Consider the following 26,711-nt stretch of genomic DNA (forward strand, 5'->3'; position numbering starts at 1 on the left):
AGGTTGGTATTTAGTGGCCAGGAAAATAGGCCCCAAGGATAAGTTAATTTCAGTGGCTAGAGCAACCTATAAGAACCTCAAAGATGTTAAACACACTTTACCTAATTGATTACTACCTTAGTGAGGAAATAACTTCAATGTCGACTATCATTCTTTAAATGCAGTGATTATATATTTTATTGCATAAAGTTAGCAAGGGCAAGCATACAACTAAAATTGGCTAAAAATGAGTAAAAATAATAAAACTGTTTAAAATTCAAAACCTGATACGAATAGCTGAGCTTGAGTGTTTTTGGTTATCTTCTTTTTGGAGAGAAAGGGAGGGGAAGGAGTTGTCCTGCAGTGAAATCCTTCCTCCGCTGCGGACTCCGGAGGAGACTTGAGGCTTTGTCCAAAGCCCTCAACCGTCTCTCGAAGTCTTCAGTCTTTGTAGCAGTTGAAAAGGAGAAAATCTTCCGAGTCCGATGATTCTTCATTTGTTTTGGCTGTTATGGTTATCCTCCGTGGCGCGATCTGTTGATGCTTTGCTGAAGAAATCTCTGAAGCGTTCTCTAGATGTTAGTTGTTCAAATCCCCAACTCTTTGGCTCTTGGTCCGGTGCGGTGATGGTCTTGCTCCGAGTCCGATGCCTCTTGAGATCCGCCGAGGAATAAACCCGATCTCTTTCTGGCTTCTCTTTATATATCCTATTCCGTGGCTGATTTCTTTGTCATATCAGCCACCACCCTTATCCTGTCCATGTGACTACTGTCACATAGCTTGTTCATCCTTAAATTCAGTTGGGCCAGAGATGTCCTTATTTGGCCATTTCATTTCCCCTTGCTGACCCTTCTCTCCCAATGACTCATAGTCATGATGTCTTCACCCAAACTTAGTGACCTTTTGCACAGTTATTTAACCTTTACCTTAATTCTCCGTACTTTAACCATATTATGTATTTTACAATCGGAAGATCAATTCAATTTATTAACCTTCAATATCAATGAGATATCCTGATTTTCAATCATCATATCATGTTTAATACCAAATATCTTTCTTTTAATTATTATTCAATATATTGCTTATAGCATTGTTAAGCTCTGTGTTTTGCAGATGGAAGTATGTTGCACTTCCCTTTTCTCACTCACTGTTGTTACTAAAGGGAGAAAGGCTCCAGTTTTCTTCTTTGCGACCTGATAGTAAGAGCGTTGGGATCTCAACTTATTTGACAAACCACACCCAGTTTGTGTGTCTCACATTATCAAAAGTTGTTGAGGATATACTGTTGGGATGAGTCGGGGGGGGTATTAGCAAGATTTTTAGAATGTGGTTTTAACCCACACAATTGTGTTAAATCAGATTGTCATGCATAATTAAATAATTATTATAATTAATTATTAAATAATTAAATAATGATTATAAATAATTGGTTTTAAAAATAGGAGATGAAAATGCTCTGTATTTGTGTACCGCTTTTCTAGTCTTTTCAACCACTCAAAGTGCTTTTACACTACATCCACAAACTGAGCCTAAGTGCTCAATCAGAAACTAACGTACACACATTCATACACTGGTGGAACAGCCACCAGGGGCAGTTCGGGGTTCAGTATCTTGCCCAAGGACACTTTGACATGCAGCCTGGAGGAGCCGGGGATTGAACTGCCGACCTTCCAATTAATAGGCAACCCGCTCTACCGCCTGAACCACAGTCAAAAATACACACGTGCACAAACATCTGCAGAACATCTGCATGAATACTGTATCTAAAAACATAGAAAACCACATTCACACAGACAAATGCATACAGGGTTCTGATTTACATTCACAAAGCCAAGCAAGTTCAAATATTCAGTGTCAATTGTTTTCATATTGTTATGTTTTCCTTAATGCAGGTCTCCTGCCATGATTGGCTGCTCTTTCGTGGTCAACCGTGAGTACTTTGGTGAACTCGGCCTGCTCGACTCAGGCATGGACGTCTACGGAGGGGAGAACATCGAACTGGGCATCAAGGTTTGTGTGTCACCCAGTTTCCTCTTGTTCCTGTTCCCTCTTTACCCCTGTAGGTTTAAGTGGAGCAGTGGCCACCGTAGCACGGCACAGCTGATAAATGAGGCCCCATTAAGAGTCCTGGAGGACCAGTCCTGTGTGTGCAGCTCACAGCAGGGCAATGGAGATAAATAGGTCACAGGGAGTGGGAAGGTTGGGGAGTTTGTTGCCGTACATTTGGAATGACACGAGAGTCTGTTGTTGTTCTTTAGGGTTTTTTTGTGTTATTGAAAATTTTTCATCTCACAAAAGTGAGTACACCCCTCACATTTCTGTAAATATTTGATTAAATATTTTCATGAGACAACACTGAAGAAATGACACTTTGCTACAATGTAAAGTAGTGAGTGTACAGCTTGTGTAACAGTGTAAATTTGCTGTCCCCTCAATCACACATCACACAGCCGTTAATATCTAAACCACTGGTAACAAAAGTGAGTACAAATAAATATCTTTACAAAAATGTGTGGGGTGTACTCACTTTTGTGAGATACTGTATGACAGAAGTGTTTTTAAACACAGATATTTTTCTCAGGAGTTGGTGGAGACCAAACCAGAGCTAAAAGGAGAGTGAGTACTGTACAGAAAAAGGCAAAGAAACTGCTAATGGTTCTCCATGTCACTACCTTAGCTATCTTTATAAGCTGGGGGACATTGTAATGTCTGTGTATCTGTTAGCTTATTTTTACATTTTCTGCCCTCTATTGGCCCCAATTTTTTTTGTTGCTCGCTTTAAGTTAATTTCACTGTTCTTTAACACCATCTACCTGCAGGTGTGGTTATGTGGTGGCAGTATGGAAGTGCTGCCTTGTTCCAGGGTGGCTCACATCGCACGGACGAAGAAACCCTACCATAATAACATAGCTTTCCACACACGGCGTAATGCTCTACGCGTGGCTGAGGTCTGGATGGATGACTTCAAGTCCAATGTCTATTTGGCCTGGAACATCCCTATGGAGGTGAGAGACGGCTGTTGTTGTGGGCAACTGCTCATGCGGGGAAGATGTTGCTGGCCCCGTTTGGTTCACATTCAACCACTGTCACTGCTGAGCTATATCTCAAATTAAGACTGTTAATGTGGAGAAAAGGCCTTGAGAAGCAAAGACTTCCTATAATGACTCCTTGTGCTCTTGCAGAACCACGGAATTGATTACGGAGACATATCTGAGAGGGTTGCACTGCGGAAGCGTCTGCAGTGTAAAAACTTTGAGTGGTACCTCGACAATGTTTACCCAGAGATGAGGAAGTACAATAACACGCTGTTCTACGGTGAGGTGAGTCAACATTCAAAGAGAAGCTTGTACATCTAATGTTTCAGTGGAAGAAACCTGAACTGAAAATAGAAAGATAGGTGAGACAAATAATTCCTGAGGGGTTAATAAGAAAGTATCTTAACCACAAAACAAAAACACAGATAGAAAACACTCAGAGAGCATATCCTTTTACACCATCTAAGCTGTGTCATGACATAATAGTGATATATAAACAGTAATGCTGATTTATTTATGTTACCATGATTATTTTGAGAATACCTAAACAGTTTGGGAATATTAGGACTTTATACAAAGATTTGTGCCAGGTGAAATTGTGATCAAAGATGCCTTTTGATTTCAGATTCATAACTCTAAAGTGAGCAACCTGTGTATGGATCAAGGCATTAGGGAGAACCACACAGCCACCCTGCATCCCTGCCATGGATGGGGTCCTCAGGTACAACGTGGACACCAAGCGCTCAACAAAATGGCCACAAAGTGCATCTCTCACCATTATCTTTACTCTCAGTAGTGATGTGATTTACAGCCATGTTTCTCACACTGCCTCCACTGAAATTCCATTAGTAGAGAGTTCTACTGTCAGGTCAGGATAAAAATGTTTCAGGGTTGCACTTTTTGCGCTGAAGCCCTGAGTCAGCCAATGTCAGTCCTGAGCCATTCAGCTTGCGAGGTATCTCTTTGTAGCTTGTAAATAGTTGCTCCAGGAAGTAAATAGGTGCTCCAGGAAACGCAGGTCTTGGCTTCAGTAGTAAAATTCTGAAAGCTAGCAGAGCTAAAAATAACAATTCTGGTAGTGAATGCAGCACAGTATCAGCCTTTCTACAAATAACATGCTCCTTTACATTTCTTACATATGTATTGTGACAAGTTATGCCAAAATAATACATTTTTAACAGTGCTCAAGAGACCACATGTGGGATTTGTTGGGTACTAAACCCAAAATATACCTATTACACCTGGTTTATGCACTGCAAACACATGACGCAGTTTTAAGTACTCTGCATGTGTTTTTAACATTTCTGTAGCTGTATAACACCAGAGTCCTTACAGGGCAATGCAGGCAGAGACTCATCAAACTAGGCTGCTTTAATATTCAAAGACTGGATTGAAGCACAACTCAAAACTGACAGCTTAATCTTTCTGTTGCTAACTTTTTATTGTAAAGCCCTGCACGACAATGTGAGAAACTACACAACACAAATACGATCAGTCTTTGCTAGTGGCACACTGGCATAGCAAAATAATAGCTTTTGTCTTGAAATTATGAAGTGCTCAGATTTAACCATTCAGTACAGAAGTGATCAAGTTTCATCATGTTGCTCTCAAGTTGCATTTCTTCCCTGGCCCAGTGGAAGGTGATTTGATACTCGATTGTTTCCATACTAGACAACATTGAAATTTGATAAGGGAAGAGTAATATTGTGGGTTTTCAACATTATTGAAGCAGCACTGTAATTAAGACTGAAAAGATGGGTGTGGTTTTACAGAAAAGTCTTTACAGCATTAAAGCATTTACAGTACAGCACTTCGTAGAGTACAAAGACATGTTAAACCTGTCAGCACTATTTGGAACAACATGTTCTTTCTGTTTAGAGCAAGCAGAAAGCAGCTTCTAGAATAAAGTTCCCTGCCAAATTCACAGACTTGCTTACCCTTGCACATCATCACATTATAATTTCATTGCAGGGTCTGAGCCAATGGAACATATATGATTTAGAGTTCACAAAATTCACTCATATGGTTCTCAAGTGCATGTTAGATTCTGCATGTTTGGTCATATTAGTTCACCAAAATGCCCACAAATTCAGATTAGCGTTGTTTTAAAAATTCTAAAATAAACGTGGGTACCTAGTGGGAAACTTAGTAGTAGAGACAATGTTTGTGATTCCCTGGAGACTGTTGTACATGTAATGTTTCCGTATTTCCCCTCAGTTGGGACGTTACACCAAAGAGGGTCAGCTGTTCCTGGGCCCTCTGGGCAGCACTGGGGAGGACACTCGCTGTGTGGTGGATGATGAGAGCAGCAAACTTCCCCAGCTCTTAGACTGTGACAAGGTGACCAGCGTGAACCAGAAGACATGGGATTTCTCTCAGGTGAGTAGAAGAAAAAAAAACTGTTTATTTTAATGAAGTAATTGAGTGTTTGTTCACATGAAAAGCAGAATTTCATTGATTTGTGAATGCTAAATAATGTAAACCTGACATAAAGGCTGGATAAAAGCACAGAGATGAGGATGGAGATGTAATTTGTGCTATTAGCCTTTACCTTGTGTGGCAATTTCAAGTGAATTTACAAACTTGCCACCAAAATGTATTTGAGAAAGTATTTCTGTTAAAGTACAAGTACAATATGTGTCACAACACTCATCATTAAACTAATTTGTCATTTGTTTATGGTGTAATTACACTAAACTAATGAGCCCATTTTTGAGGAGACAGGTTTTCTTTTTTTCTTTACTGAAGACAAAAACCTGTTCATCATTTTTCCATTAGTCTTTTAGTTCTACTTGAGAAATTTTAATAGCTAAAGAGTCAAAGGGTTTAAGTTGTCACTGCCGGTCAATCCTGTGTCACACAGTCCAGTTAAACAGGTTGTTGTTTCGTGCAGTGGTCTCTTATTGTTTGTGGTAAAAGTGTCACTAATGTCTCCAAAAATGATTTTATAACATAACATTTTGATATTAGTATTATGTAGCTCAACTTTAAATGTATGTAAGTGTGTTTTTTGCCCACATTTTTCACCATTAAAACACAATAATTAATACATTAATTAGCTGTCCACATAAAGCTTGGTTCTTGTCACATCCTGTCAGTCAGACGCAATTTCTGTAAAACTTGACAAGAACAGAACCAACACCATCTCTCCTCCTGCCCTCTAGAATCAGGCAATCATAAATCGAGCTACCGGACGCTGTCTGGAGGTGGTGCCGGCTAACGTTGCCTTCAACCACCTACTGGTCCTGCAGACCTGCTCCGGTCAGAAGTGGACCTTCAAGAACACCATGAAGCAGTAGACTGGCCAATTTCACTGGAATCAATGAGTCCATTTTCAAGTGATGTCACCTGACCTCAGCTTGGCCGAGGAGCAACTGATAAGGCAGAGTTTTAAAAAGGTTGCCATAATACCTGTATGTGCCACTTCTCTAGATTTGATAAGCCAAAACTGTGTTCTGTCTTATGTGGGAAAAAAAGGTTTCTATCTTCATCCTCATTGTTTCTGCATTATATCATTCTGGACCATTATTATGTCTTTTAAGATGAGTACAATAATAAAATACATGGATTAAAATTTTCAGTAACACTGTATGAACTGATCAGAATACAACTTTTTATCTTAAGATTCATGAAAATGAAGGAATGCCTACTTATGAAATGCATACATTAACAGTGAATAAACATGTATGCCCAAAAGGGATTTTTATGTTCTTCTTACAGGCCTAAACCCTGTACATGTTTATAATTTGAAGGAAAAGGTATTTACAATAAATATTCCTTGGGGTATTGGAGTTTATTTTGTTTGTTTTTTTGTACATCATCTCATAAATCTCATTTTCGGGGGCTACTGGGCTAAATCGTGGTTTTATATGTCATGGATGCATTTGTCATTTTTTAAAGCATTCGGTTGCACCAAATGCAGTACATCTTGTAGCATGATTGTTAAGTACTGTATGCACATGGGGACAAAGCTTAGTTGAGCTGGGGTAATTTATTCTGTTGAGTGCAACTACTGCAGACGGCCAGTAGTTGCACTCAACAGAACTTTTTTGGACAATTAGAGGAAGAAGTGGAAAGTGTATTGATTGTCGAAATGCTGAAGGCCTTCAAGGCTGGTATTGTTACTGTACTGAGATGTATATGATGTCATATATTCAATAATTCAATGTTATCAGTTGGATTTTCACTCCCAAGATTGTCTTCCAATAAAAAACTGGTTTCCTGGTTTTGCGTGATAACTGTTTCTGAGCTTAGAATAAGGGTTTTTGAATGATTGATTAATTGTGCACAGTATTGATTGTTTGGTCAAAGAAACAGGTTTTATTGTTTTGTGTTTTGTTAATCTATTTATAGTTGTACCCAATCAGTAGATCAAAGTCTTCTTGTGCAAAATTATAATTGTGATTTTTATAGAACCTAACATATTACTTTTATTAAATTCCTATACCAATATTCATATTTTTAGTTGATGAAATGTCAAAGTATTTCATTTCTGTGTCTCTGGGCTTCAAATAAGCTTGAGACTCTGCAGAGTAAGAGCTATCATGCTGGGCTGCTTTCCTTTAAACTGCTCCATCCATTTGCATGGTTTTGGTCAAAAAGGTTTTTTTGCCCTTTATATAATTCCCAAAAATAGACTGCTTCAATTTTCACCCTCAGCTCCCAGCTGCATGGCATCTGGTGCAACAGTGAACAACAACTTGGCGACATTAAAGAGACTGGCCTATAAATGGAAAGTTATGGATACAATCCTCTAGCACCCCTGTGTCCTGTAAAAAGTGTCCTTGAACTAGACGCTGAACTCCAACTGCTTAGTCTCACTAAGATGCTCTGGGTGAAGCATCAACTAAACGCTTAAGATGTTAATGAAACAGGAGGAGCCTGCTGGGAGTACAAGGGCCTGTTTCTAACAGAGAGATGGAGAGGGTGGTGTGGCTCTGGAGGACAGAGCCTGCATGCTAACACAACACTGAATACTGATCAGACTCTCTACCGACAGGCCAGCTCATCTCCTCCTGGCATGAAATAAGATTAATATATGTTGGTGAAAATCATGTTAAATGTCAGTCAGCAGTTACTGTCGGTACCACTAAGGACAGTCTGATCAAATGAACATCACAGATTCTTGTTGTGTTACTCAGGTGTAAAGTGGATCTTACAGGGACAGGTAATCGCCTACTTTGTACATGTAGAAAATTATAATTTTAAATGATGATGAAAATTAGTCAATTAAAATGATTGGATTAAATTATACCCTAATGAAAACCTTATTTCAGATGTGAAATTGTAATTTGGTTATATTACTGTCATTGGTTGTGAGTGAAATAATTTAAAAAGACAATCAGTTTCCATCTGACAGTATTGTCCTGATCACCAATGTTCTGTATCTCTCTGTGAGCAGCAGAAGCTGTTTTAATCACAGGACAGAAAATCAGTGTAATCAAAAATGATCACACCATCATTGTGCTATATGGCACTGTGTTTGGTTACCTGTGCAGGTCAGTGTCCCTGAAGCAGATCTGTCTCCTCTGCTTGCTCCCTGCTTGTGTGTGTCTCTGGATTAAGAGTTATTATCTGTGTAAAATGACATTAGACATTATTTTTATTATTGGACAGAAACTGAGACATAACCGTTACAGCACAGCTTAGGCTTTGTGTAAACCATGATTTATTATGGTGTTTTTGGATGTATGAATGTGTGTATGTATATATGGATATGTATGTGTGGTATTTCTGTGGGCAGGATATGGACCCCGTGTCTGTAATAAATTGTTGATTTATTGATAAGCTATAATATAAATACTTTTCTATATGTTACTGCAGCTGGACTGCAGTGACATATATTAAGATACAAATGTTCAATTTGGTTTCAAATTAGATGTGTGCCTTTTGAAAAGGGTTATTTTTACAGTAGAAAATTATTTTTTAATTATTTGGGTTAACAAAGTGAGATAACATATGGCCTATTTAGAAGTGCACTGAATCAGTTTACTTGTGTCAGTACAGCTTTACTATCTCAGTGCCTAATGCCACCCTCTTGTGGTCTTATTGCGGTCACAAATAGATAATAGGGTATACACTCAGTGGCCACTTTAGCAGGTACAATCTAATGCAATACAATACATCAGTCTTGCCATAACATCAGTCTTTACCAAGCTCACGACGTTCAGTTTTTGGTGACATTGTCAGAAATGTGTTGAAGTATATTTTTATTATTGAGGTCATGATGTTGTTGTACTGAACCATATTATAGTGAAAGTAATTTTTAATATTCTGCCCTCCTCATGTTTGTAAACAATATAATGTAGTCCAGTTATACATGACCTAACAATGACCTCAATAATAAACATATAATTGAATTTAAACATTTCCAACAGAATCAGCAAAAACTGCAATTGCCCTTTTAAATTTGTTTTCCTGTACTGACAGTCTGCATGTTGTTTAGGTTTTTATTTGCATCTCCATTTAGACTGCAATGGGGTGTAAATAAATACAGGAAAACTTTAAAGGAACCCCTTCAATTTTATACTATGAAAGCCCTTAAATTGTTCATAAAAGCTGACATTTACGTGGAATAAGTAACTTTGTATGTTTCTCAGTCTCTCACAATGACGAAGGGGTTTATTAGGTATAGTTTAGGACTCTGTCCTTAAAGCTGACTAAGTGAGAAAACACTGAGCAGTTAAGTCGAGCAATTTAAGGCTCCTTTTATTTTATTTTTATTTTATTTTATTAACTTTGATGCATAGTATCTGATGACTTCAAAGTTAGAGACTTTTTCCAACATCCAAAATGTTAAAAGGTTCAATCCCCGTGACTGAATGTCCTGGTGACTGCTTGTGAATGAGCCAAAGTCCAAAATGAAATAAAACAAAAAAGCACAATTTTAAAAAAAACAACAGTTTTATTGCATTTATGCTTAATCCTTTACCCTTTGTACATATTTCAGTATTTACAATTCCATAATTATGCCCCTAATAAATAGTAACTGAAAGTCTTCATCTAGTCTACATGTTTAAATATTGCACATGCTTATGTATAGTGTGCTTGTCTAATAGATATGCTATGTTATTAGCTATGTACAAAGTTACGTAACAAAAACCTGTGGGATCCAACCACCATGCTACTGAAGAGACACTGTGCGTTTCCCCTCTAAAATGAAACTCTACTTCAGCGATCGAGGCATGCAATCCTTCTCCAGGGGCAGGGACAGTCTGATTACAGCAAAACTGTCACCCACAGTCACTGTAATTCAAATCCTCAAAATAAGTACATAAATTAAAATAAATTTATAAAGACAAAGTTTTTCTCAGAAAGCAAATAAATGACAAAACACTTTTCCAGTTAACCACTACATGGCAGCAGTGACCAGCTGTGAATTTGGTGGAAATTTTCCACTAATACTACCAGATTGACAGTTTAAAAAAAACAAAAAACTTAATTTTAATCTAAATTTTAACAAAACCAAACCAGTGTGACCTACAAGTTTTTCTAGACTGTTTTTGCACAAAGTGCACTTTATTCAGTCTCCAAAATCTGTCAATAAAACCTTTCACAGGTTCAAAAGGATTTTTTCTGCCATAGGCAAGAAGTCTATTCCTATAAATACACTGAGTTTAAATATGTGTTCACATACAAGTGCTGCTCTTCCTGCAGTGGTAGATCAAACCTTTACATGATACATAAAAATCCACATGTTTTAACATTTAAGATTGCCAGACATTATGACACTGTGAGAGTGAGAAATACACAAACAATGTGATGGGAGAACAGCATGGACAATGTAACTCACTTCACCTCTAGATGGCACTCTTGCATGTACCTACAGTCCTCCTTGTAGTTTATTGGAATGGATGAGAGGAACAGTGCAAAAGCATTAACAGGAACAAACCAAATACTCCATAATAGACATATTTCTGCCAAAGAATGCTAGTCTGATCTTGTGTTTCGATGTGGGAACAGGGAAACACATGTATATTGTGTTGTCTGGTTCACCTCTGCAGAGTTCTATGGCTTTGGCAAGAGGGTTGAGAGGAAGCACTGCCTGCATCTGACGTGTTTGTAATGAAGCAGCCGCCTCTCTATTTGTTGATCTTCCTCCCTGCACCTCTGTACCCGAGTGAGCAGAGAGCACCGACAGTCATGCACATACAGACATAGCGTACACCTTCAACAGACACTTGAGACACTTCAGACATGGTTTTACGGTATTTACAGAAGACACTGACTTGATCGCATGCACTTGATAATATGGGTGTTTCTGACCCCTGGCTGGGTTTACATGTTGAGATGAGATTCAGTGCAGGAGTTCAGAGCCTACCTCAGAGGGAAACAACATGTCAAGAGGTGTCTTTAAATGATTGAGTGCTGTGAGAAAGTTTACATATCTCCCAAGTTTTTACAGAATTTGTCGTGCTTCAAAAAGATTTAAAATTATTTTATTTCTATTTCTATTTGATTCTTCAATCACACAACTAGACTTAACATGATGAGTGCTAAAGAAAGTATGATTTTGTATGACTTAAATCATTAAGGAATGATCAAAATAGCCGATTGATCATCTGACCGTTTCAGCTATACAACCAACAAAAGCTGATAACAGATATTGGTGGAATTTAGGTAGCAGGAGGGATTCAAATTCAGGTTCTAATGTGCTAAAGTGTGAGAGTCAAGCATGGATGGATTAAGATTACATTTTACGATAAAAAAAAAACAAAATTAAATGTTGATCAAATAGAGGATACATCAAATGGTGCCTTAGCTTTGCACACATTTTAAATTCACTCATACATGAACTAACTGGATGGAAAAGGAATCCAATCACAAACAAAAACTTTAAATTATTAGATTTTTTAAAAACTGTTTTTGAGCAGAGCTTGTGCAGGAAACTTAAGGGGATTCAACTTTTCACAGCATTAAGTTATAATTCATTAACCTGATTCATGGATATTTAAAAAGGCAAAAGAATCCACCTTAAAACACTTCAACACTGTTAAAAAATCCTCTGTTGGTGGTGATATACCTGCAATTCCTCAGTCAGTTTCTCTCATCTCAATCCAGATGATGTGGCATCACATACATATGCAAATAACACTGAGTTTGAGAGCAGAAAAACGTATTGAAACATCAATGAAATGGTTTTGCTGTCCCTCAGGATTAAAGAGCAAAAACGTCATTTAGCAATGTCCCCAACAGACATGCACGTAGAAGTCAGTTCAGGTTATGTTGACTGGAAAACCTCTTGCTGTTTTGCTCTTACCCTTGTCCTCGCTCTTTCCTCTACACATTAAATTAAGCACAGCTGAATGAGATGGGTTCACAGCAGTTCTCTGGGTCCAAAATCATTCTGGGAAATGTCGGAAATCACCAAGTCAGGCAAAAGTAGAAGAGGCAGTCTTAGAGAAAGTGAAATTCAATCACTTGCACTAGACACCGCAAACAGATGATATAACAGTGGGACCAGCTGAAAGGGTGGATCCCCCCCCCCCCCCTTTAATAGGACACAGAAACCTCTTCTTTGCACTCTGAACAGTATTCACCAAACACTGTCCAGGAGAACGAAAAGATCCAAAACAATACTTTCAGAGCTTCTGCGTTCATTCATCCATAACACAAACCTGGAATTATCATTGAACATTTTACTCGCTTGACTACTTGGTTTGTAGGGCTGATGAACTGATGCCAGCACCTCATACCAGCCCACAGATGCAGAAGTTGAAAATAGAAAGTTGGAGAGCTGAAGTATGGTAGCACCATGGGAGTTCCAGGAGCCGCCGCCTGACACGTACAGATCCTTCTGTTTGAGTGGCCGATCATCATTCCAGGAAATATAATAAGAGGGTAATTGTTCCCTTCCTCTCATTTCCTCTTGGGGCCCAGACTGCAGCCCTGGAAGCTCATCAGACTCCTGGTAGGTGACAGATCTCCAGACACACGTGTCACATCTCGCCTACTGAAAAAAGGAGCAGCTCTGAACTCCTGCACTTAACGTTTATTTGGAGGGGATCTGTTTTTTTTTTTTTACATTTTTTATTGCATCAGGGAAACAGACACAACTGAGTATTATGTTTAATGTCAGCCCTTGAATGTCCCTGTCAGAGTAAAGGGGAGGAGTCTTGTATGACTCCTCATGCTGGCTTCACGGTTTCATTGGCGTCGAATGGAGAAGTGCCACTCGTTCGAAGAAAAAAAAAAAACTAAGAATAATTTCAAAAATGGATTTTGTCATGATTATTTTGAGTGTTATTCCTTGCAGTTATTTTCATACCAACAGGGATATGACCTCACCCACTGGCATGCACATGCAGGCTGGCTTGTTCCCTGCTCACAGTGGGCACAGCTACTCCATGCCGTTCCTCAGCATCTGATTGGCTGCGATGAGCATGACGCTGATGATGAACGCCATGGCAAAGGCGCAGATGAGGCTCTTCCTCACGCATGTCTGACGATTCTTCTTTGAGGGATGAACTGAAAGAGAAATGAGAAGGAGACAAACAGAAAGATGAAGATTATAAATAATAAAAAAGGGCCAGTAGAAAAAATCGTAACGCTTATTTTTCTGACATGTCTTGTAATTTATCATTCTGCACCCAGAAAAACTATATAATGAAGACAAATGGAGGGTGCATTGACACCAAGGAGTTGGCTATTCATAATGTGTTTACTCCTTTAGTTCCTAAAAGTTAGTTTAGTGCCTAAAATTTACAGCCTGACTGACATATTCCGGTATATTAGTCGATATTCCTTTCTTCCCCCCTTCTTTTCAGAAACTCATAACAGAGATTATCCCTAACATTTGTGTTGTGTAGTTATGAGACCTCACCAAGATAACATCACATAATGCAGTTATAAAGAGAACTTTGAACAAAAGTACAGCTGATTGCTGTGCTTTGTGTGTGTTGCCAATGGGAGCCAATGGGTTGCTCTCTGGTGGATAAACTATGCAACGACAACACTCATTACATGGATCCCTCTTCCATCTCTCTATTTCTTTTTTAATTGTCATTTATTGGCTGTTATAAACACCAAAACCAATTTATCTGGAATAAGCTTATATCGGCCGATAATATTGGCACACCGATTTAATGTTCGGGCTATAAAAGAAATGCATGTCTTGCGCCTGTGTCAAGAGATCTACTTTGTAGTTTGTTTGGAGAAGTAGTTTAACTTAAACCAAGTTCAGAAAATGGGTTCTGGTTATTATAAGATGGATGTTCGGATCTAATGCTTGGAAAGCTTAGCGTAACAAAATACACTGAGGACTCATCTACGGGAGACACGGACTGGAGCTAATTTTCATCTATTCTTTCATTTATCCATGTGATGTATCAATGGCAGAGAAAGTAAAATTCAGCAGTGAGTGAAGATACTGTACGCTCATCACAAATAGCTAAAGTTACAGGGCTGGAATAAGATATGATTCCACTCCATCGCTGCCCAAATCTTTAAACCTGACAAGACAACTGTCAAGACTTTTCACAGTAAACAAGGTATTTGTGCATTCAGGTTCACAAGCCCTCGTCCGCTTCTAATTGGGCCGTGTGCCACAAAAATATACTGTAAAGTGAAATGTTCCACTATGGTTGGGAGTAAAGGAAAAAAAAACTTGAGGCGTGATCTCACATTAGTGTTGCCAGGCAGAATTAACAGCTCTGCTCTGGATCCCAGCTGAATGAGCAGCGGGTAACTGTGAAGTGACCAGCAGGGGACACTGAGGTGAGCGTCACAATTCACAGATCCAGACTGATTTTACAGCAACAGACAAACATCAGAATAAGAAAGCCCAGCAACTCTGGCAGCTTTAAAGTATACAAGAATATGGGAATGTTTAAACTATGAAATAAATAACAAATTAGACTGGACAGTTTTACTGAGATACTGTACACATGTAATCATGAGCTTGTGACAACAGTATAATGTCCGCTATGTCTCTAGAGGGGTTTTCTATAGTCTGATTTAACAACCCTGATAACGTAATTTGAATAATTACAAAATGTGTTACTTTTGCTTAGACCTTGGACTTAAATTTTTAGGAAGCCTACGTTACAAATTGGAGGTGTGAGGTGTGAAAGAAACGGACCTTTAGGCTCTAATAATGAATGTTTGCAGCTTTACCCAGGGACTTAAAATGATGAAATCGCAGCCTTTGCTGCTACTTATGTATTAAAAAAGTGTAATTGTGTAAAAGATGTGGTGAAACAGTAAGAGGTAACAGTTTCATGATACAGTGTACAGCACGTAATTACCTGGCAGCAAAATTTTTATATAAATTATCTATAATACCCGCATTAAAGATGATATGGCAGTGCAAGTAAATGACAGCTGAAAAACACACTCACACATCAGCAGTCCTCTATGAGATCATTTTCTGGTTCAATCAACCTCCTGCACCAACCAGTAACTCAGCAGCTCTTCTTCCCTGCAGCACATCGGCGGACTGCGAGCAGCCGAGATGATTTTACCAGGCCGCGATAATTAAGGGAGCTGGGCCAATGACCCAGAGCCACATGGCTCACACTTTCACTTGCTCTATTTTTAACTCTCAATTCAAGAAGCACTGAAGTCATCAAAAATGCTTCTTGACTGCTGTTCCAAACAAAATGCAATGTGGAAAGTGGCACAGAAATTGCTACATCTCTCTTAGCTTAGCCACAGAGGAGGTAGCTGGCAATCTCCAGTTGAAAAAAAATACTATTCCAGACTCTTGCACCATATAAAACTTGACCTGACGTGATCATTAGCCAAATGGATGACCTAAGAATGAGCTTTCAGCCATTTTCCAAGGTTATGTAACTCAACACCGGATAAATGTTGAGTAGACAATATGTTTACCAGGGTAGTTTCATCAGGAACACCATGCTCATGCTCAAGCTACTCACATTCACACCTTGAAGATACAGAGTACAACCACTCACCAGTTGGCCATTGGCATAGTGTTGGAAATGACAGAGCAGGTAGTTAGACTTTCTCAACTCAGTCTCAGCCTGCTGGTCTGGGAATCTCCCCGAATCTTACCCTACTGAGCCATTAACTCTGTTATTTCTTAACAAGCCAAATTATCTGGGTTGAGAGTATTTTTTTAGTACAATTCTAACAAATTCAATAATATACTGTGACTTAGTGTAATTTGCTTGATACTAGTACATCAAGGTGTCTTATTCTCTTTAAAGACACAATCATCTCTAGAAATAGATCCGAGACAAAGGAAATGGCACTGTGAAATTAACCTTTACTTTTTTTTTTCTTGTATGAAGAAAAAAACTTTATTTTAAAGTATCTATAGTTTTAGAAGTCAGGGTGAGTTCAAGAGCATGTCAATGGAAAGACCATGTGTTCAGCTTCTGGCCGGACTGTGAAGATGGGAGGAGAGTTGTGGTCATGACATTAGTTCTCAGTTCAGTCGCCTGAACCTGCTGCCAGCCTTATAAAACACCTCCTCAGCTGCCCAAAGTCACTACACCGTCACTACACCGTCACACCACCCACAAAGGATTTTCTTTAGTGAACCACTGTGGTCATGAAGGTAATAAAGTGTACACTGGTTTCTAGGCTGTTGACTTACGGCTGAATAAAAATAGCTGACCTGTAGGTATATATATGGGTATGCTGATTGATTCAAAATACACAACCCTGCAAGAAAACAGCATTGTAAAAGTAATGTGTTTTCTGTGGACCATCAGATGAGTAGCTGTTGAGATGGGCAACCATTGACGTCAGGGTTGGGAGCAGAGGTTTGGGAACTGGGGTTATAGAAACACTACCAAAGTCCTGAGTAGGATTCTCTGGTGTAAAAGGACATGAGTTTATTTTTCCCCAGTGAAAAACAGGGAATCTTGAATTTCAAATGATCCAGTTTAGATTAAATTAGTTCTTCTTCAGTTGAAACTGGAAATGTTAAATACATCACCTCTTGTGCTCCAGAAGATTTAGCTGTTACATATATTTATTATATAATTGCTATTGCTGAAAACAGCAACAGCAAATATATGAAAAAGTCAACAATTTGAATTTGAATAATTTGAAAACATGCATGTGCACATCACAAACATACATAATATGACCATATTGCTAAGATGGGGTCCCTTACATCTGTACACCTGTATGGCAGCTGTGACATTCATGCATCAAAATTGATTGCCACGCTTGCTTCTGGCTGCCAGGCACTCCCTGGACAGCTGCTTCTCTACGCTTTACGCTATTGGCGCAATTTGTTCAGCAATGAATCAGTGCCTGGAGAACTTCTATGTATCAGTGGTTACAATCTTTATTCTGTTGTTTTTCAGCTCCACACCATATCGATTCAACAGTGAGATGAAGCCAGAGGGAAATCAAGTGCCTCATATGCTACCTCATATATCAGTAAGTTGAAGCAATAACTACCAGAGTAGCATGATGAATTTTACTCAGAATGAATCTCACTGTGACACAATGTATTGATTTATCCATGACTGAGCACATTTTGGTCACCCTGTGTGGCAGGTGGTACTCATAGACCTTGGGGCCAACAGATGTGATTGCTCTTTATGAACCAGCGATGGTCAGTCTTCATCATAAACCCAGCAGGAACATAATGTTGTCATCACTCCATACCAGTTTTAAGACCCTGATGAAGTGCTGTTGTCTGCCAAGTAAATTCCTTCTAGGACAGGCCGGAATCACATGCAGGTAGTGTTTGGTAAAGAGGAAAATAAAGGGCTGTTTGGTCTTTGAACATCATTTTAGCCTACGGAGGAAATATACACAACCTTGAGTAGAAAGAAGAGTTCAAGTGCAATGGAAGTTCACACATACAGAATTATTAATGTTGATTTATCCATTAATATTAGTGTTAATGCTGCAAACACTTCTGATGAGGACAGCCTCGCTGCATAACAAAGTAGGATTGGCCCCCATCTCTACCATGCTGCCTTCAGGATAAGAACTGAGACCATTATGACTCAGTCTTTCCTACACCCCAAATTCATGTGATTGGTGTTGGGACAAAATGGACGTCAGTGTATTTTTTAGGCTGCTTTTAAATGTCATCAGATAAGGTACAAACGCAATCACTAATTTCAGGCATTTACATTTGTCAAGTATGACATTTCTGCTTACACATTTATCCAAATACAGTATTAGTCATCTCAAATTAAGCAGGCAAAAGGGGAAAGAATAATTCTTCAAATTTTAAGTTTCAAATGTAAACATTTTCATTTACAATTTTGTTTTTTCACATTTTCCTACCATTAATCTCCATTAAGCAACAGTGCTTATGTGTTCAGTTTCAGCCAAACACGTCAAATAGTGTCCTGTGATACTACGCTGTCTATACGTCATTTTTGAATTTGAATAAGAATTTGAATAAGTCCTGGAATACCCTCTACTGCTCTGATCCATAAATCTTGTATGGCAAAGCGAGGTCATGCATATTTCATCCGTGCCACTTCTGAACTGGTGACCAGCTGACACTGGTCCCCATGAACACCCCAAATCAATAAATCAGCAGGTGTGCCGTGACTCTGTAGGCTGTACATCTTGATGAGATAGCTCAAATTCTTCCTGACATCACGGATTACTTTCTCTCTCACTACACATACGCCAAAGACTGTATTTCCATCACACACACACACACACACACACACACACACACACACACACACACACACACACACACACACACAAACTTGCCTATAAGTTAGCTCAGGGACTTTCGCTCACCTCCCTCAAACTCTGTCTGACAGTTCCCAGAGTTTTCCTTCAGGCTCTCTTCCTCGTTGATGATGATGTTCTCAATGTCCTTCATGGTCAAGTGGTCGCGGAAGGCATAGAACAAGATGTGTTTCAGCTCCTCCAGGGTGATCCTCTGCATGTCAAACTGCAGGAGAAGAGAGATGAGAGATTTTAAAAAAAGAGAGACCATTTCCTTTCACATAAATAAATTGTGTGTACTTCTGCAGTATGCCTGGCAGGATAGCGTTTGAACTGAACGAGTACTAACTCATGTGTGCTAATGTGACACAACTCTTCTACAGTTTTATGACAAGTGTGCAAGCTTCAATAAAACAACACAAATAAAAACTCCACCACACTGCCACCCTAAACTGTGCAGCACAAAAATCTCTCCTTGAGTTTTTGCTGCCAAGAACCTACAATAAATAATGTGTATTGTAAGTACAGAAAAAAGCTGAAATGCATAAATCCTCATGCATGTTCTTGTAATTCTTTACCATACAGATGCAATGCATTCACTTTAATCAGAATGTTGCACAAAGTTGATGCGTTGATTAAATTGAATGTGCTGGATTACAGCCTGAAAGTGATTGATTTATTGTTCAGTTTGAACCTTTACACAATTCAATCCAAAAGAAGGCACACACACACACACACACACAAAGAAACACACATCACAACTTGCAAGCTGATGTTTGAAGGTCTCACGTAGAGCAAAGACCAACTACAAAGTTTTGCTTCAGAAGTTGAGAATATTATGGCCTCCAGCCTGCTTGAAAACAGCACTTCATCTAATGCTAGAGAGCAGTAATAAAAAGTGATTTTCTCTGTATCCAGGCTGCTTAAAAACAGAAGTAAAAGGCTTCACTGGCAGGAAATGTGTGAATGTGCTATAAACCTGACTGAGAATTAATTAAATATCACAAAGCCCAGAAGCAGTTGAAAGGACTTAATTTCTCTGAATCACTCTGAATCTTGGCATCAACATACCGACTCAATAAACACAACTCATTGTATCAGGATAAAATGCTCTTTTCTGTACACACCTGGTGACTAGCTCATCACAAATACTTGTTACTTCGCAATGACACAAGGGAATTAGTATAAGGGAAATACACGACAAGGACCTGTTGTTAAACCTGACTTCTCACAGTGGGGGAATGGCAGGTCTCTGAATGGCCAGGTAGGCTTTGGAGACACATGGACTGCTAATTTGGGAAGTCTAAATCTATTCCTTAACTACACTCAACAAAGCAACAGAGTGGCTGCGAGGGTAAAACACTCTCTCTGTGCTGTGCTCCCACAGTCTTAAATACTTGTTGCAGTTTATGCCTGTTCATGCTGGGATGGGCACTACACCACTGGCTAACAGTTTCAGTAGAGGTTAGTGAGGAATTCTGGACACTTTAGTGAGTGCAAACGCACTTTGTTGAAAATGTGCTTCACAGACATACAGGAATCACATTATTGTCATAAAAATAGGAATATAATTATTTTAATACATAGTTACAGACAAATATGACTTGCAGCGAAATGCCCACATCACTGGACAGACTCAGAGGGCTTGCAAAAATACATCTACTGGAATATGGGAACATGCTGACCCTAAAACTCAAATTTCAATCACTCTTATGGCTTGATCCCAGTTTTAAGGACATTCTGGGGCATGATGTCATAGCAGAGCAATCCCGTTACAAATGAAATGTATGTTTATTTTCCTGTGACCTTGTATTTTTCAGCCTGGACATCCGGATAAAGTATCTTCCAAATCTGTGACAAGAAGTCAAATCTTTCAACGCTGCTTAAAAAAAAAAGATGAAAAATGACAGGCCAAACTGAATGAATTTGCAGAGGACAAATTTAAAGCACCTCAATGCTGTCAATTCCTCACGGTAAAAATCCCCTTTGCAACACATTTTGATCTCGATTACAAAATCCCACATTGTGTTTAAAGCATTCAGCAATATTGTGATGAATGATGCACATCACACAGAGAGAAGGATAACATTCACTGGACTTCCTGGAAAGCCCACTGGGTAGAAAATTACATTAATCACTGCATAAATCACACTTGGCATGAATCACACTTACCATCAATACCATCTATTATCTCTCCACCTCAGAGCGAGCTAATGAACACTCAAACCAATCACACTTCAAATGTTAATCAGCCTCAATCAAGATTAATTATCAAAGTTAATTAATAGTTGGGGGTAAACGTTTCATCTTTTGTTTGCCAGGTCATTAATCACAAAAGAAAGTAAATGTGAATGTTGGCAAGCCAAAGGTAATACATAATAAAAGGTACAAAATAATATAGTAATACATCACATATGCTTTAGTGAAATGTAAGTGAAGAGCAGAAGACATTAGTCCATATGTTAGTTGTATAAATGTGCATATGGCTGGGAGAATACCGCTACTGTAGGTTATTGCAGAAAAAAAAGTTAGGAGCATTCACACAACATATGTATAATCAAACTCGATTCACAAACAATATCACTGCAACAAATGTTACTACTAAAGGCAATATTGCAACAACTACTGCTGCTACTACACTTTACGCTACTGATTCTGCCACTGTTACTACATGTATTATTTGCATTCTATTGGCTTTTTATCTATTTACAGTGAATGAGATTCAATTCAATTGCTGCGGTCAAGAAAAAAAAAAGCTGTACTGAATCAAGGTCGAGGTTATCAACGGCTGTACTATAAATTAATGTAATTATTATTAGTATTGAGAAGGAGCATGACTGACTCCTTGTTTTTCATTTCAGAAACGGATGAGATGTCCCACGGACTAAAGAGCTCTATTTTTTTCTTGTCTCATCTCCCTCTGGGGAACAGGGAAAGAATGAAATGCATCCTAAACAGACAGATCCACCTGGAGCGGTCCTGCAGCATCTGCCACGTAAAGTTACAGCCAACTCCTGTTTCACTTGTTCCCAAGGGAGACAGGTCAGCGGCCTAATTGTGTTGACTCGACCTTCGTGAGACCTTGCTGCTCCTAATGACTCCATCGCTGGCGGACATCAAAAGACTGCTGGCTTCATTTACTTGGGAAAAGAAGGATGAGCTGGAGGATACATTCATTCAATGAGCAGCACTCCATTGGCAGATAAGAAAAAGCCACGTTATTTCTCTTTCCACACCCCAGCGAGTTGCTCAGACTACATTCACATTCAAGCATGGAGCGACCTTTATGGGAGAATGTGCTGAAAAAACAGGGAGTAGAAAAGAATGACACCTGTGGACCTTAAGTGACTTTTAGAAAAAAGATCTTTAGTAGGACACCTAGTGCTGTGTGGCCTGTTTTTTTATACTGAACCCCAGGCACTGAGAGGAAAACTTCAGTAGTCTTCTTTGTCACACAATCTTCACAGAAGTTCAGTCTAAAGTGTAATCACATGCCTCAGGCACAGGGGCATTTCGTAGAGACTGTGGAAAAGTTGGAAATGTCACGTACCGTTAAGACCTGCTGTGGTTAAAGCTCACAGGGAGCCTTGTAATGTAATGGCACAGAATCCCAGACAGAGTGATGTAAGTGATGACAGAGATTTGCATGGTTACTAAACTCTATCTCTCTCTGAACTGATTTACTCGTTAACCAGTATTAAAAAGATTTGCCACAACATCAACAAGATGCAGAAGACTCTATGATATCTGAGATGCCGGTGGTTTGATTTACCGTTTATGCCACTGCTCTGATTTTGATGAAACTGTTTAATGTTTACTGGGACTGAATTCTAAAGAACTGCAATGGGTTTGGGTTCCCACAGCCTTAACAAACTTTATGGGCTAGGAATATATTTAGCTGAATATGAGCAGTCAGCATCATCAACATGGGACTAGCACAGGACTTCTCATGTACAGTGCTAAAATATACGACTATGTTCCCAATTTTTCTCTTTTCCCCAACACAGAATCATAGTGAATATAATGAAATAAGTCACATACAGTTTTTAGATTATTAAATACTTCTGATAAACACGAAAAAAACTTCGTCAAAGTGAAAACAAATCTCAACAAATGGGTCTTGGTGGCAACAGAGATTCAGCTGGTAACAGTTGGCAGAAATGATGAGTGGCCCACTTCATGGAATGATAAAGTGATTGTAACGGCTTTTTTCACTTGACAAAGCTGACAAATTAAAAATCAAATTCGATTGCAATATGACTTAAAACCTTTGTTTAAAAAAAAACAGTTCTTCACACTGTATTAGCGGAATTCACCACGATTGACACCATGTCACTAAGAACACAAATGCTCACTGACAGATGGACTGGTTTCATTTTACCATCTGTGCTTCATACTGTGTTGCTATACTGTACTATCTTACTGTATTATGTACTTTGTAAGGCTCTTTATCAGGAGAGTGTGGGGGACTGTGATATCAGACAAATTTCCTTAAGAACTTATTGCAAACACATTAACAACTAAAAAAATCTCTTCACCTAGGTATCAGCAAAATTCAATACAAATATAATTGCCATAAGTATAATTAAGCTCAATCTAAGGTGATACATCGAGAATTACTTTCTCACTCTGGGAGGAATACAATTCTTGGATTAAATCCTGACCTTTTTTGATTTTGCTCAATCGATTGTGTGCCTGTTGTTCACACTGTATAGTGGATAAGAGGTTGAAGATGAGGAAGGGGAGTCACCCGGAAAAGAAAGCTTTGTTCTTCTCTACAGTCGTAACTGAGGCGCGTTCAGCTGCTCACACACACAGGCGGTGAGAAGGTGCCAAGAGCCAGCATCCATCCATCTGCTGTGTTCAGCCCTTTGCACTGCAGCCAAATTATACAGCTACGGATAATGTTCTGCACACACTGTAGAATCCAATTATATGAATTTGCTAATCTAAATTTCAACGCGATGGGCTGGCAAGTATTTTGTTTTTAAACGGCAGAAATATTAATGCATTTGAAACATGCTGCAGCTGGGGACAAGCTCGTCCTCGAAGGTCAGTGGATTTGAATGATGAACAATGTACTGTAGCCACAGACACACAGCTACAGACTTCCATGACCTCTGCTCTTTTCAACAAGTCCCTAATAAGCTCTTTGTTAAATATCAGCCACTTCTTCCATTGTCAATGTGAGTTGATTTTGCAAAAGTGTGAAGTGGTGTTTGGCAGGGATTGGTTGCACTTTCAAAAATATCACAACAGTGCTCCCACTGTTGTGATATTTTTGCAAGGAATCCTGACAACAACACAAACTCATAATATAATCTGTTGAAGTGTGTTTAAATGGACGGGAAATACAGCTCTGAAGTAGAGGAGAGGATTTTATACAATTTTGACAGCCAACGGAGACAGAGCAACGAGTGTGTTACAGACAGAAACCTTGTATTTTCACGAGGTAAACAAAGGTTTGTATGTTATAAATACAAACCTACACTGAACAGAAACACCTGGCAAGACCTCTGAAGTTGTTTGACAAGAGTCACATCCTGTGAGATAAGTTGGTCTTCTACCAATAAAACACATGAAGCCTCAACGCTACACACCAACAACATTGGTGATATATGGTCACAATTATATCACCATGATTGCACTGCATTGCCATAACATGAAAAAAAAAATGTGCAGTAGGAAAAGATAATGTTAAAGAAACAAAAATTCTTATCTAAGATCCCTATCTCATTAAGTTGATTTGTCATCCAGCAGAGGACAGGTCTCTTCCCTCCGAACAAAATTGCATCCTCTTGCACGTTGGGAAGTTGGAGCTGTCAATTTCAAGATTTCAACATTTCCTTTAGATTTTGTGCAGACTTTGCATTACCACCCAGTCAGGAGTGAGAGGGGAAAAAAATTAATATTTGTACATGAACTTCAACGGGAGGTTGCATCCATCATCACAGACAGAGACAATGAAAGTTAACAAGTTGAGGTTTTGACAGCTATAAGCCAGTAAGCACTGACCCCATCAGCTGCTGTATGGGAGAGATGTCGTAAAGGAATGACTTGTCATTACTTGATTCCATCTAACAATCTCTGAGCTATCACTTTTAAGGAGATCCTTTTGCAAACCTTTCTACTGTTTATGTCTGGTAATATTTATTGCAGGGACATTTATTACTTACAAAGCAGTTTTAACACATTCTTGCATTATTCACAATACAGTCTCTGCTCCAGAGTTTTCCCATGACACTTCTCAGTCTCAAGAATATATGCTTTCTCCAAGTTTTACATTCTTATCTTAGTTTTTTGATGGGTTCACAGTTAAATTTAAAGAGGTGGTATTATGCTCATTTTCAGGTTCAAAATCTTAGTTAGGGGTTGTACCAGAACAGGTTTACATGGTTTAATTTTCAAAAACACCATATTTTTCTCATACATTGCTGCAGCTCCTCTTTTCACCCTATGTGTTGTACGCTCCGCTATTGACCTTCAGAGTGATGCATCTTTCTTGTACAAAATCTTTGTTGGTAGTTGCACATGCACAGTTCCCAGGTAAGGACTACTAGCCAATCAGAAGCAGAGAAGGGCGGGTCGTAAGAAACAAGATAGTGTGATCCAAATTTTAGCAGCTTCAGACTGCGACCGTAACCTAGCAGATGGTAGTCCACAACCACACAACATCATTGTTCCACATCTTACAATAAACCACTACAAAAATCATCACATTTTAACTCAATTTTACATAAAAATTGGCCAAACAATTTGAACGTTTGCTCAGTAGCTTTCACATCAGGTGTAACATTAGCATTATAGCTATAACTTTAGCTGTGTTAGCCAACGTTTACAACAACTCCGCACTTGAACAGTCTGTGAAGTTACATTGTCGTGTTTATTTTAAATATAATTCACAACCAGTTACATTATACAGGTTGTGATTTTGAATTTCCAGGCCCAAACAGAGTTGCATCGTCTTTTAGGACTAAACGTTGAACTGCTGCCGGTGTTCTGGTGATCTATGCTGCCTTGCTGAAAAATGCTACCATAGCGCAAACCGATAGACTCTACTCTACTCGGCCCTGCTCCGTTTTCCATTGCAGATAGTACCCAGAGATAATACGTAGCTTGTTGTCATAGTGACGCCACACACGACTGCCCGATTTAGAGTTCAATGCGACACACGCCAGCGATCCACACAGCTTTTTCTTTTTTAAGTTAAAACGTTTCAACATTACTGAGAATGTAAAGACAGATAAGCGGTATGAAAACCTTCCAGCTGTGTTTTCCTCGGTTGGCATAGGCATCCCCCACAGCCACTTGCGGAGCTCCTCAACTCCGAAAATATTCACGCACATTTTTGTTCCGCCATCACTTCTCGTAAAACTGTCAATATTCCAAATCTACACAGCTGATTTCTCACCTCAAAACTTCTCAGAAGTGGATTTTGTGATGAAATTACATACGAAAACTGTAAAATATAAAACTTTCTGTTGCTGGCCTCTGTCTGGTGCACGCAATGATGATGCAGTGAATAGTGACGATTCTCTCAGACCAATAAGCAGCCTGTCGTGTTTTCACGTTACATTTTAGTTTCCCTCAGCTCGCTTGGAACCTCGATGGAGGTGAGGTGATTCGAAAAAAAGTACCTGGAAGCAGGTACAGGTACAACATTTCTACAATGGAAAACCAAACAAAGGCGAGTCGAGCCAAAGGGCCTCCGCTCAGACTAGCTTGGTTTGAGGGCGTGCCTGACCCCACTAGCTGCTTGGCAAGCTTTATGACGCGTTTTCATTGTGACGTCACAAGTAAAGGAAGTGAAGGGCTGGACTACAAACGAGCTGTTTTCAAGCGGTTCAGAGCAGAGTTTTCTGTGGGAGAGGGGAACTCCCTTTGGGCTGGACTTTAGGCTTTTTCAATTTCAAACCTGTTACATGCACAAAAAAAGATATATAACTCAATAAAGGAGAGGCAATAATAAGCATAATACCACCTCTTTAGTCTGTTCTATACCAACATAGTGTACACATTTGTTCCACCACATTATCACAGTGAAGCTCTTGATATTTATCTACTTCGATG

The 26,711-nt window shown here is 39.1% G+C and overlaps 2 protein-coding genes across 3 annotated transcripts in view; both read left to right on the top strand.

The window, feature by feature from the left end:
* The window catches only part of mei4 (meiosis-specific, MEI4 homolog (S. cerevisiae)), a 136,534-nt gene that overhangs the window by 13,594 nt on the left and 96,229 nt on the right, over nt 1–26,711 (top strand). The gene's annotated exons all lie outside the window — the stretch shown is intronic.
* Nucleotides 1,840–7,238, top strand: LOC123977548 (polypeptide N-acetylgalactosaminyltransferase 17-like). Its single transcript, XM_046060303.1, has 6 exons — nt 1,840–1,989; nt 2,799–2,984; nt 3,162–3,299; nt 3,640–3,735; nt 5,232–5,393; nt 6,179–7,238. Exons 1-6 carry the CDS (start codon nt 1,882–1,884, stop codon nt 6,311–6,313), a joined length of 825 nt encoding a protein of 274 aa, XP_045916259.1. The 5' UTR covers nt 1,840–1,881; the 3' UTR covers nt 6,314–7,238.

Source organism: Micropterus dolomieu, linkage group LG10 (assembly GCF_021292245.1).
Source record: "Micropterus dolomieu isolate WLL.071019.BEF.003 ecotype Adirondacks linkage group LG10, ASM2129224v1, whole genome shotgun sequence".
NCBI lineage: Eukaryota > Metazoa > Chordata > Actinopteri > Centrarchiformes > Centrarchidae > Micropterus > Micropterus dolomieu.

Bases quoted from the DNA above. Each gene is read 5' to 3' on its own strand.
- LOC123977548 (XM_046060303.1), top strand. From the start codon at position 1,882: ATGATTGGCTGCTCTTTCGTGGTCAACCGTGAGTACTTTGGTGAACTC. The intron at 2,985-3,161 runs GTGAGAGACGGC...GTGCTCTTGCAG, and splicing joins CCTGGAACATCCCTATGGAG to AACCACGGAATTGATTACGG. The intron at 3,736-5,231 runs GTACAACGTGGA...ATTTCCCCTCAG, and splicing joins GCCATGGATGGGGTCCTCAG to TTGGGACGTTACACCAAAGA.